The sequence below is a fragment of the Thermobia domestica genome, chromosome 9 (genome assembly GCF_964235325.1).
Source record: "Thermobia domestica chromosome 9, izTheDome1.hap1.1, whole genome shotgun sequence".
NCBI classification, from domain to species: Eukaryota; Metazoa; Arthropoda; class Insecta; order Zygentoma; family Lepismatidae; genus Thermobia; species Thermobia domestica.
Genome location: NC_137462.1, coordinates 10,841,010 through 10,854,553, shown reverse-complemented (window position 1 = coordinate 10,854,553; position 13,544 = coordinate 10,841,010). Strand labels below are relative to the sequence as shown.

Sequence of the window (13,544 nt, the reverse complement as noted above, 5' to 3'; positions counted from 1 at the left end):
TACGTTCAGTGGTTGGTTTAGGTATTTTGACTTGCGAGGATGGTGATCAAACCTTGGTCATAAATCATAGCTTACGTAGAATAACAAAGAGCAAGTATCGGAAGAAGTTTTAAGACACGCTTTTGATGTTTCTTTACGTGAAGACAAATGCTCTTTAGTAACATTCCGATGGAACATTCTAGTAATTTTAAGACTTTACTAAAGTTTAAGATGCACCTGTAATCCAACTCTTTTGCAGGCGAAATAGTGCGTCGGGAACGGTCTGTAAGGTTATGATGGTTGATCTTACATGATGGTCTTCAGTTGTACCGATTGAAGCTCCGGTCGTGGTTCGAAGCCCACGTTAAGAGTGGGCTCCTCCTTCATAATCTCGGTCCTGCATAACGATAAAAAACATCGAAACTCAAAAGTGGCCTCACGTAGCATGGTCGCAAACGCTGTCGCCTTTGGCGCGAGCGTTCCCGAGTTAGTTTCCCTGTAGACACACTCGGTCGGAAAGGTGTAAAAGTTTTTTCAGGCCAAGCATCATGAGTGAGTTTTTCCTGTTTTCCTCATTCATACCAGCCAAATGCTGGGATGGTACTTAATATACAAGTCCCAGACCCCTTCCTCCCTTCTCCAATTCTTTAATCCTTCCTTTTCTTCAGATAGTGTAATCGCCGAGGAACGTGTTGCCTCATACGTGACGGGCTAAATGCCTTGGAAGCCCAGAAATCTAAATCCTAATCCTGAAAGTCAAAACTTAGTCAACTGAAGTTTAAATGGACACCAGTGATTCTGGATTTGATTCGCTATAAGAATGTAGAAATTTTTGTGTTGTCCAGAATAATGTAATTCATGTTTATTAGTATTATGATTATTGTTAATAATAATCTTTATTAACGTGTTTATAACACCTAAAAGCAAAAATATACAACACTTGGTTGTGTAATTCAGTGATACGAATATTATGCCAATTAACCCGAGAAAGCCCATGCTAATTTTACCCTTAAAAGGCCCAAAGGGTGCCTCTGAGGCTCCCTGCTGCATATACAACCTACCTGAACTCACCGCGACCATTTGTATTTTCCGTCATTAATAGGAAAGGCTAGTCATTACTTTGCTATGAAATCATTTGTCAATTGTAATTTTAAAAAAAGTAAACAGTATCAAATAATTAGAAAAGTACATACTTCAATAGAAGCCTCAGAGGCACCCCTTGTGGGCCTTTACGTTAGTATAAAAAATAACCCTATATTTTCGTAGGTAAAGTAAAAGAAAATGCTTAGGAAACGCAATCAGAGGGAGTATTTCAAAGAGATAGGAAAATTCTAGAGCGCAGGACACAGGACGAAATATCTATTAAGAATGATGTCATTGAAAGTTGACCAGGGTGCCTCCGAGGCACCCCTTGGGCTGTCTCGGGTTAAATGTGAAATGAATGAATTTAAAAAAAAAAAAATACTTGCGGTAATCAAGAAGTCAGCGTGTATTCTTAAAATGAATTGCTAAGTCAAGAATACTAATGAAACTCCAATTGGCCAAAGCAGTATTGATTGTAGTGTTCTCCTCCACACACTTCCTTAAGAACACTATCTTTTGTCTCTTGGATATCTCCTTCCTCCGTCTGTCCTCCTTTTCAGTATCGGAGGTACTTAAACTTGTAAATTATTCATTGTAGCTTTGGAAAATTCAAGATTACTAATAAAACTCCAACTGACCAAAGCAGGAACTTTACTGCTTTGGTCAGTTAGTTTTATTAGCAGTCTTGAATTTTGCAAAGCTACAATGAATAATTTATAAATTTCAAAGTTAAGATAAATAAAAAGAGTGTTTTAAGATATACAGTTATAATTTTTTAAAGTCTTGATATTAAAACATATTTTCTGTTAGTTGAAATACCATTTTACACCTTGTGCCATATATTGTAACCTTCAACACCAAGTTTTCAATAATATAGCTTGAATAACAGTTATCTATAGATATACCACATTGTGTTGACACCTAGTCTTCCGTTCTGAGCGCTGCTGTCGACTGAAGGAATTCCACTCCCTTTCACTAATTCTCTCCAGCTTAGCAACACCTGAGCCCTTATTGGCTCAACGTGTGGGTGTGTCGAGGGTAAGCTTTAGTTCGCATTTTTGCCACGGCTCAAGACATTTTGGCAGCACTATAGTATTTTGATGTCTTTTGTATTTGTTGTGTTTGTAGGAAGACTGTAAGACTTCTGTAAGAAGACTGTTTTTTAAGACGTAACGCGAGACTGCATATAACTAGGCTATATTGATGATACACTTCAACATCTTGGAGGGGAAGAGTGTCATCTGAGCTATCAACAGTCCATGAATAAACAATGCGTCAGAGCGAGATATATGTTGCCTCATTAAAATATGTTTATCGTTGGGACTCTGCTATATTAATAAAAAAAAAAATCTTGTTATTAGTTGTAAAAGTAAATAATAATGGAATATTATTTAATGGCCCGGTTCCCTATTGCCTTGAACTTTGGCAAATCATGTCAACTTTGTCGGCCTGATCTATTTTATTCAATGACCATTTATTTTTAATGTTAAATTAAATTTGTTTTTCTATCATTTGCGTAGAATTTGCCGTTAAAATGCGATTCTGTAGTTTGTGAATTACAGCCCCATTTATTAACTTAACAATGACTAATAATAATTTTAAAAAAAGTTCAAATCACAGCGAAAGACCTGTAGTTAACTCTTTAAACTGTTTAACAATGATTCAGTGTCAAGTTCCTTATCCTTACTATTGAGAACTTCAATAACATTACTTTTAAATTCAGGGTAGACAACCAACAGATAACCACATTTTCACCATAAAACACAGTCAATGATTTAAACAACAGCTCAATTTTGTTGATGTCTACGTCTTTATGAAGTGAAACTGTTTTTGGATCAAATAACTAGCCGAGCTTTTTTCGTAAATGCAACTTTAAGTTAAATAATATTGAAAATGTACTTTTTAGTTATTATTAGCTTAGCATTGAATAACAAGAATTCCAAGTTTTCGTTTTCATTCACATTTATCACAAGTAATGCCGAATTTCACAAAGTTCGCGATAATATAAACGTAATTTCTGGTTCTGAAACGAAAAGTTTGATGTTTCCTGAAACATATACGCATTTTGTTTGTTTGTTTGTTTTAACGTTTCGCACATATCGCATTAACGAAAAAGTTTCATATCTATTGATAAGCAATCTATTTGTATATTATAATGCACATTCTGAAGTTTATAAAGTACATTTTTACGTGATGTGTCCCCAAAGCGTATTGTGACGGGAAATAGTGTTACCCACGAAACGGGAAATTTCAAAAATGAGACGAAAGTCTAGGCGAGAAATATCTTTAAATTCGAGACGAGACAAAAATTTCATGAGTCTCGCGGGCAGCATCAGTTAACCTAAGTTGTTGAACTCTCACTGTTTTAATGTTACATACTCCATAATAGTGCAAAAAAAAAAAAAAAAAAAAATACAAGTTGATAAAAATGATCGTACGAATAGAATGAAGAGTATTTATCTACTGTTAAAGATACGCAAATCCATTACACGATATACTCCAACAGTGGTATATTTAGGAAGGGGGGCTTCCGGACTTAATCCCCCCCGAAATCCGACTTACTATAGTAAGGTATATGAAATATCTTGCAGAATTTTCACATTTTCAGCCAAAGCTCCCCCCTCCCCCCGAAACAAAATCGTAAGTACGCCACTGTACTCCAATAAGAAATATGGTTTAAATTTTTATATCATACTGGAGCTCTCATTATGGGGAAGAATTCTAATAACTTGTAGATGAAACTAAAAAAATATCAAGGTATAAGTTTTGTACATAAATTTACAAAAGACTACGATAAAAGTTTCGAAACAATACGATAAGAGCTTTTTGAGAATCGAGTCGAGATTTCTACAAAATTTATGAGTCAAGATGAGAAAACTTGATTCCTCGTTGGGGCCGCGGTGGCTCAGTGGTAGAGCGTTCACCTCTGGTGCATGGGGTCCCTGGTTCGATCCCAGCCCCCACCAAGTGAACTCCTCGGGGTTCTCCCGTTTCCTCCCACTTTCTTCATTCCACCATTTCATTCATTACTCATCATCACAGTCTCCTTTAGCCTAACCGTGGGACGTAAAACTCAAAGATTTCATTTCATTTCATTGTTTATTTCTCGTCTTGTCTCCTGAGCAACACTAACAGGAGAACTTACAAAGAACATTAAATACATAATTAGAATATACTTGCATCTCCTTGTACTTCTAAACTTCGTCAAAATGCGCCAGGTTGCAACATTAGAGCTATGCGTATCCGTGTGTTTGGTAATCCTTCGACTGGTAATAGATTAGTCAAGAAAACTAACGAGGAGTCGTCTTGCAATTGGTGCGAAAGACTTGGATTCGATTCTCGGTCTGAGCTCGTGAGATTCGGTTCCCACGTTAAGCTGTAGGTTCATGTCTCGTATAGCCTCCATGCTCAAAGGGATGTTATACTCCAAGACCAAATAACCGACTTCTGAGCTTATTTTCTTTGACCCAAACCCTGTATACATTATATACCAATTCCCTCTCATCAAGTATTGTCAATAAAACATAGTTTTTATAACTCCAAAATTTGTATACTTTGTTGTTTATTAGCTTTGTCTCCATTTTTTTCACTTTTCTCGAGATACACTCAAGGGCGCCGATTTCTCTGTAATTTTTTTCTTGCATATTTCTTCTCCCTTAAAATAGTGCTAATAATACGTAACGATGTTTCATTTCAGAGATGGAACCAGAGGCAGATGTAATGGTGGAATCCGTAGGTGAGAACGCAGCAGTAGAGGAAGAACCTATGTTCGGGATTTTAGACATAATTCTGCTTTTCGTCTTAGTAGCAGTAGGGGCTTGGTGGTTGTTGAGAAGCAAAAAGAAAGAGGAGGATCCCGCCAAAAGATCGTATACAATTCAGTAAGTTTTTATGCCAATTTCTACAGTAATATTATTTAGCTAGCAGTAAGGTACTTCCGTGTAACCGGTTTAAAGTGCTTCACTGGTTAGTGCGCTTGGTTTCCTGCTTGGAGGGAGGAGAAAACTTTGTGAGGCAATTTGTGAGCTACTTAATCCTTGTGTATTACCATGAAAAATATAGCATACTGTGGAGTCCCTTTGAGACCCCAGTTAAAAATAAGTAATTGTTGGTGTTCCGTACAGTAATTTTATACAGATACATTTCAAAGCAGTACTGTACAAGGGCGCTCATTACGAGGGGGGCGCTCGCCACCCTTGAAGAAATTGTACTTCGGAATATCGAAAACTCAATTGAATTTTTAGAAAAGTTACAGCAAAATTTGAAACTATATTTGAAATGTCGCTTCTACTTGCCCTCCCCCTTGGAAACCACAACATGGGCGCCCTTGGTACTGTATTGCATTACACTCTAACCCAGACTGTCATCCTCAATATCATTGACAATCATCGTCATCCAAAATAGAAAAGAATACTTATGACCTCGCCACCAGATAACAGGCGCAACTACAACCCAGAATAGTGACGTCATGTCATCATCTTCGGATTGTTGCTTGAAGTAACGAACTTCAACTATTTGAAAGTAGCCACTTTGTTATTGACAAGCTGTTCAAAAATATAAGCAGGTTTCAAGATATATGTTGCTTCAAACAGTAACCTTAGAAGAAAAGAGACAAGGTCACAAACAATGTAGTGTAATGTAAGAACTTTTATTATTATTATTATTATTATTATTATTATTATTATTATTATTATTATTACATACACAAGTACTTTATTATGTCCATAATGAAGTAATTTTCGAAAACTATTAGTAGTTTCTACCTTTTAATAAGCATTATGTAAACTACTAATTTTGCTCGTTTGGTAAGAAGAAACAACAAAAAAAAAAAAAGAAAGAAAAATAATTGATTACTTACAGGGTATTGCCTTGGGGTCCTTTTACTATCTCAGTGGCAATCATTTTTTTTTTAATACACAACAGTAAAACAACAGGAAACGACATTTTGTGTTCAATATATTAAACATACACTGGGGAGAAAGTACAAGAACAGGCTTGTACATATTCTTGTTCAGTTAAGAGATATAGTGCATTAAATATCTCTGGGGTTCCAAAAAGACCCCACAGTACTACGCAAGGGTTAAACATGAAGTATTTAGTAGCATCTCTTCAGGGAAGTTATGTCAGTAAATATTTACATTTTATCGCTACAGTCTAAGAAAAAAAAAAAAAAACTTGGTTAAACTTCAGGGAGTTGTATACAAGAATTAGTGGATTACACAGGATGTTTCAAAACAACACTGACAACCGTGTGAGAGGTAATTCCTGACACAAGATAAGACAAAAAGTATAGACCAACCTGGCAGCACAAGTGTTTCCTTTCGGAGTTATAGGCTGTCGAAAACATGAAAAATGAATTTTAAAGGTCCATAGCTACAAAAACTATGGGACCTTACCGTAGTCAGGTCAAGACTTCAGTTAGGAATTATGTGCGCTATTCCAAAATATATGTTTCACAATTCTAAGGTACTCACGCAGCAATTTTTATAGAGGGAGTTTGTCTACCGTAATATAATTTGAAGTACTCACTAACTACCTCTATAAATTTGTTGCAGAAGTATCGCAGGATTCTGAAACTTGGATATTCGGATAGGACACATACTATTTCCTAAGTGAAGTCTTGACCCGGCTACGGTAGTTCTCATAGTTTTTGAGCTATGGACATTTTAAAAGTTCATTATTTCATGTTTTCAGCAGCCCATAACTCCGAAAGGAAGCATTCATTTGTGCACCCAGGATGGTCTATACTTTTTATCTGTAATTGTGTTAGGAATCACCTCCCAAACGTTGTCGGTGTTGTTTTGAAACACCCTGTATACGCTTTCTTCCCTTAGCTTATAAGAATACATTTTAAATTTTTAGTGATACAACTTCCCTCAAGAGCCGACACTGGAAGTAGCAAGCTTCTCTAGAAAATCAGAAAGAATGGTGTTAGGGCCCTGTGAGTTAACCACGCATTGTCCAGCTAATTGAATCTCTTCTGATAGGCAGTGTGTAGTATTGAGACTGTTCCTTTCACGTGAGATAGCTGTGGCTTTCTTTATTATTCTGTCCCAAACGTTGCTGCACTTGGCTATTATGGTGGTATTTGTAAAATCAGGTATGTGGCCCAGCTCTAAACAATGCTTTGCTAGTCCTGACTTTTCGGGTTGCTTAAGTCTTATGTAGCTGTTGTGTTCTTTGCATCGTTGTTCTATTCTACGTCCAGTTTGCCCTATCGTATGATCTGCCACATTCGCATGGTATACGGTATACACCAGGAGAGCGCAGGTGAAAGTCATCTTTCACTGGTTTGGGTAATGATCTGATGTTGACTGGAGGTTTGTGAGTAACTCTTATACCAAAAATTGTGCTAGAATTGTGCTGAGTTTGCCAGCGATGTGACCGATGAAAGGCAATACGGTAGTAGACAGACACTTCTCACTGGCTTTTTTTTAAATCACTATGTATTGGGAAGTGACAGTCTTTTTTTTTTTTTTTTTTTTTTTTTTTTTTTTTTTTGCCATGTTGATATCTGTAAGACTGTAGCAATCTTCATTCGACGCTACAAGAGACCTTTATAGTATAACGCACGCACTCCCAATCTCGTGCTATTTTTCCACTTGATTGACAGATAAATCTAATTAAATTAAGTGAGTCATACTGCATTTTAATAATTAAGTACAGTTATCTTTTATTGTGAAACAATTCCATAATGAAATAAGCAAGTGCTTAAGGATAAGTAAAATCTTATTGTCAAGAATCAAAAAGAAAAGGGAAAATGTCTCATCGTATTGCTTATTTTATTTTATTTTTTATTTATTTATTTATTTTCTTTTTTTTTTTTTACGTCTTAGCGTCAAGATGCTAGAAATAATTGTCCTTGATAGAACAGCATATTTTATATTTGTATGGTAAATTATGAACACCGCTGACGTCATCGGGATTTTTCATCAAGATATCAGTATGCAATTTCTCAATTTGTTTTGCATTTCATGATGTATTTATTAACGCAAACACATCTTTGATTTTACTTTTTTCTTTCTTTTCGCATGTTTCTAAAAGGAGTTTTTATTCATTTATGATGCGATTTAAGTGAAAATTTTAATAATAAAGTAAATACATGCCATAAGTCACGAAATGATTTCAAAACTGCAGAACTCCTCGCGTACGTTAGCAATATGTGTTAAAACATTTGGCGTAAAAGTCCACCATGATGCAGTTCGCACGCATAAACTCTTGCTACAACGATCGTCATTATACTTCTCAAAAGTTGCTGAAGTTGTCGCTTGGATTTCCGTGAGAATGTTCTTCTTGAGCTGTTGTGTTGTTTGAGGTTTATTGGCATATACCCGTTCTTTGAGGTCGCCTCAAAGATAAAAGTCTGATTTCCTTAAGATCTGGCGATCGTGGTGGTCAAAGAATGTATTTCGTGAAATAATTTGATGCCCAAAAATGGTTCGCAGAAGTGCGATTGCATCCCTGGATGTGTACACTGTGGCGCCATGTTTCTGTAACAAAACGTCTGGCATGTTTTCTACTGCAGGGTACAAAACCTTTTTGAATCATCGCCCGGTATCGAGAACTGGTGACGGTCACTGCATTACCATTGCTATCTTCGAAAGTAAGACCCAGTGATTCTCTGGGACGTAACCACCACACCATACAGTACCGTCACAAGGTGTGGTGAACGTTTGTGGATAGCTTGTAGTGTCAAAATCTGCAATTTTGTTTACGTACGCATGGAGATGGAAATGTGCTTCGTCACATAATCAAATTGTCAAGAAAATCTGCGTTCTCACGAATCAACTCCTGAATGCGCGTAGCAAGCATGGAGCATTGCTCACAATCTGTTTGTTGTAGTTGTTGCACCAGTTGCAATTTGTAGACACACAAGTGTAAATCGTGGTTTAAAATGCGGCGCAGTGTCGTTCGACTCTATCTTACGTGGCCAGCTTGTCTTCTCGCGGAAACCTCCGGTGCTTCTATGACACTCCTCCGAACCTGTTCAACATCTGCGTGTGTTCTTGTCGAATATGGTATCCCCGATCGTAGCAAGTCAGCTACCGAACCATGCTTTCCTAAACGTCCAACCAAACGACGAATCATTGATTCAGAAGGTACATCCCTGATACAAAACTGATGGCAGTGCGCTCTTTGTGTCAAGACAATTGACCTCTGGTTTGTAAAATGAAGTTCAATAATTTTCGTTCTCTGCGCAACTGTGAATTTTTTCATCTCGCACTTCCTGGACGTCTATTTCATGTAGTCTGCAAAATAAGAGGAAAATGGTGGTTAGACCGTTTTCTCCATACTTCTACTATGGCGGTCACAAGAAACATTCACATTAATTTTATTATCATGCAGTGACGTAACTAGGGGAGGGTGCAAAATTGGGCAAATATTTGAGGGAACGTTTTGGTTTGGTTGGTCAGAGGGGCGCTAAGATGAGTTCTTGTCCCGGGCGACAACGGGAATGCGGCGTAGGATCGAAACTGCGTAGCATCGAAACTGCGTACGATCGAAAAATTCAGCTCAAAACCTGTTTCGATCGTACGCAGTTTCGACGCTACGCAGTTTCGACGCTACGCAGTTTCGACGCTACGCAGTTTCGACCGTACGCAGTTTCGATCCTACGCAGTTGCCCTGAAATAATTTAAGTTTTAATCATGCGCTCAAAAAATATTTTTTTTTCTCTCTCTTTAATTTGTTTAACCTGTGCAGCTATAAATTAGGGTTATATTCATGGACTCCACACGACCTAAACTGCGTAGGATCGAAACTGCGTACGGTCGAAACTGCGTAGCGTCGAAACTGCGTAGGATCGAAACTGCGTACGGTCGAAACTGCGTACGATCGAAACTGCGTACGGTCGAAACTGCGTAGCGTCGAAACTGCGTAGGATCGAAACTGCGTAGGATCCACACTGCAGGTAGGATGGACAAGTTACAGGCGTATGGATTGAGAATCAATTATGATTTGTAATGATGACTATGTCAGAAGTGTAATACTAACTTTGAAACAGCTTCGACGGAATATAATGTAAAATAGTTATGTAATATGAAGAATTTAAAGTAATGAAGAATATGATGTATAATGAATATTGAAGGATAATAATAATAATAATGTTTAACGAATATTTCGATTGTAAAGATATTATTTCTAAAGGCTATCAGAAAGTTAGAGAAACAAAAGTCAGATAAAGATTCATATGCTGTTCTGTGTGTACTTGTCTGCGTAATATGAATGAAAATTTATATGATTTTATGTACAGCTTAACGACCTAATCACCAGTTATTCATATGTATGTCAACAACGTTACAATATTGTACTTCGCTTTGGGAGTTTCTCATTTGTACGCTGAACCTCAAATCGATTTATAATTGGAACACGTACCCGCGGGGGTAGGAGCATTTCAATGTATTCCGTTACATTTCACAAAAATATTTTTAACCGTAAAAGATTCGAAATTAAACTACTATTCAAATAGAGAATAAAATTACGAAAGTTTACAACTATTACTGGAAATCAATGCTGTCATCCATTTTGAACATTTTAAAAGAACATAGTTTCTAATGTATTGAAATTTCATTTCTTATGAATAGTTTGAAACGTTGTAAATAGTTGTAAAGAACCTGCAGAAAATTCGTCAAAATCCTCCTACAATGGGGAAGCCGTGTTAGACATGGAGTTAGTGGATGCAGATGGTGGCATTGGAAAAGTCCGGGTCTCCCGAGCACAGTGGTGATATCAGAAACCGGGCCCCAGCCATGAGGCTCCAGAAAAATGGGGTCCCGAAGTTTTGGGCGCGGGTTCTTTCTATACGCCTATTAAACATGGAATTGTATGTGGGTGGGTGGTGAAGTTTTTAAATGTTCGGGTCGTCTGAGCACAGTGTTAACGTCAGAAATTGGGCCCTTGTCTCAAAGGTCCAAAAATGGTGTCCCGAAATTTTGAGCTTGGCTTCATTATATTTTTCTTTTAAGCATGGAGTTATTGGATACATATTGTGGTGTTGGAAAGCTCCGGGACCTGAGACTCCAGAAATGAGATCCCAAAAGTTTGGGTTCAGGTCTCTTTTATTTGCCTATTTAACATGGTGTTGTACTATAGTGTTAGCGTTTGAAAGGTCGGGGTCGATTAACGAAAGCGGTAATGTCAGAAATTGGGCCCTGGCCTCGAAGCTCCAGAAAATGTGGTTCCGAAATGTTGGGCTTGAGTCCACTCTATTTCTCGTTTCAGCATGGAGTTGTTGCATACAGATGGTGACGTTGGAAAGATCCGATTCCCCTCAGCACAGTGGTGGTCAGGAACCGGGCCCCCAACATGGGGCCCCAGAAATGGAGTCCCAATGTTTTGGGCATGAGCCCCTTCTATACGCCTATTAAACATGAATTGTTGTACGAAGGTGAAAAACTTGTATCTTCGTAAAAAAAAAAAAAAAAAAAAAAAAACTTGTATCTTCATTATAATTATTAGATAATAATCTCAGCTCCTAAACACGTATAAAAGATACCGAAGTTATATTTCAGCAAAAAACAATTACCATAAAACATCTCTTTGCATGTGTAATGACTGAAATGTATTATACTTTGCTTCCCTCCCAAATAAATAAATAAATAAATAAACGATTACAGTCGATAAGCGTAAATCTGGCAGAACCTATTTTCCGAAATCTAAAACAAATCACGCAGATTGTTTATTGCTTGTTCGCGATTGTCCACATCACATTTTCGGTTTTTCATTGTATGTAATTAACTATACCATAACAGAAATTCCCGCTACGAACAAATTACACGTTAGGTATACGCCTATGTGTCTCGTCTCGAGGACTTCCGGGCCGCAGTGGCTTAGTGGCAGAGGGTTCACACATGCTGCGGGGCCCTGGTTCTATACCAACTTGCGCAAAGTGGGGTTTGTGGTGAACAAACACCGTGTGTGAGGGTTTTCTTGGAGTTTCCCTTTCCCACAACTCTTTCATTTCACCATTCCATTTATTCTCATCATCTGCGTCTCCTTTAGTCTACCCAGGATGACAGTCGGACATAAAACTTAAAGATTGCATTTTCATTTTCACATTTGGAGACCCTATATCTGTGTTCCTTGAGTGCCCCAAATGCTAAATAATAATGGGTTGGAAGGCCCATGAAGTTTAGTACCTGGTACACTCATTATCTCAACTTGCCCAAAAAGTTAAGGGCTCACGTTAAGTTAACGCCCCAAAACTTTGATTTTCACACCTTATTAACTATATTGGCCCAAAAGATGAAATTTGTTAGCCCATCGATCTTTATCTCGACTAGCCCAGAAAGTTGGGAGGCTCTGGTGAAGTTAGCCCCCAAATTTTCGGCGCCTATATCACATTAACTATGGGAGAACGAAAGCTGAAATTTGGTAGCCTATCCAGCCCGTAGACAGTACTATGTAGGCCATTCATTCTCTGGACCAGCCCAGAAACTTTGGGGGGGGGGGGGCTCACGTTAAATTAGAGCCCGAAATCTTTGGCGCGCATATCTCATTAACCCTTTCGGGACAAAATCGATTTTGGGGTTTTTGGTAGACTTTCAGTTAATGATTTATTGCCCAAACACTGTTATCCCGATTGATATCGTTTACGTCTTGTATTTTAGAAGAGGGACATGGCTATTTTTTGGTGTAAGTTAGATTGCAGTGTTGCTAACGGAAGGGATTATTGAAAAAATGTAGGAGTGAAATTTAAAAAAAAAAAAAAATCCCTAGCCGAATTTCATGATTTTTTCTAGCTGGGAACACCGAAGCCACAGGGGTTCAAGTCACCTAAAAAGAATTTTCTGGTATGTTGACAAGGTACAGTAAAAACCTGAAGTCGCTGGCTGCCATACAAAGAGAGAAAGAAAAAAACTCTCTCATAATACACATCAAATTTTGGCACTTCTTACGCGTCAGAAGCAAAAATCAGCATACATGGTGGTTCACCGTCTTCCCTAATTATTCAATCGTGCTCCTCTATGGTGCGTTTTGTAGGCCAAGAATGATTCCAGACAGTTGTACGTTGGTTTGAATATAGCCAAGGACACTGAAATAATAGGGGGGAAAGGATAAACTTCCCAAATTTTTTACAAACAATTACAATTAACATTTTCTGTAGCTGGCAACATTGCTACCACTCAGAAGCAAACAATTTTAAAGTAATCTTTGGCCCACCAATAATATATTCAGCTAGTATCATGATGATATCTCTCAAATTAAGCATGTAATTTTAAAAAGTATATCATTTTTCCTAGAAAGTCACTATTATCCTTAAAATTATGTAATATGGTATACTGTAAGACCGGAATTGTAGTGTCCCCAATTATCCAAGTGAAACTTTTTATAGTGCGTTGTGTAAGTCAAGGATGAGGCTTCCAGAATCTGGTATGTTCGTTCCAATGTAGCCAATAGAAGAGAAGGAAATAAGAGGCAAATTTTAGAAGGGAAAAAAGGAAATTTTTACCAAAAAAAGTCTGGAAATAAATAGTTCTATG

General features: G+C 37.6%; 1 protein-coding gene across 4 annotated transcripts in view; it reads left to right on the top strand.

Moving 5' to 3' along the window:
* The window catches only part of Cpr (Cytochrome P450 reductase), a 177,561-nt gene that overhangs the window by 123,282 nt on the left and 40,735 nt on the right, over positions 1 to 13,544 (top strand). For all 4 annotated transcript variants that reach the window (XM_081770604.1, XM_081770601.1, XM_081770603.1 and 1 more), the window contains exon 2: positions 4,760 to 4,943. In XM_081770604.1, the coding sequence (XP_081626730.1) occupies positions 4,762 to 4,943 (182 nt within the window). In that variant the 5' untranslated portion in view covers positions 4,760 to 4,761. The remainder of the gene's footprint in view (positions 1 to 4,759; positions 4,944 to 13,544) is intronic.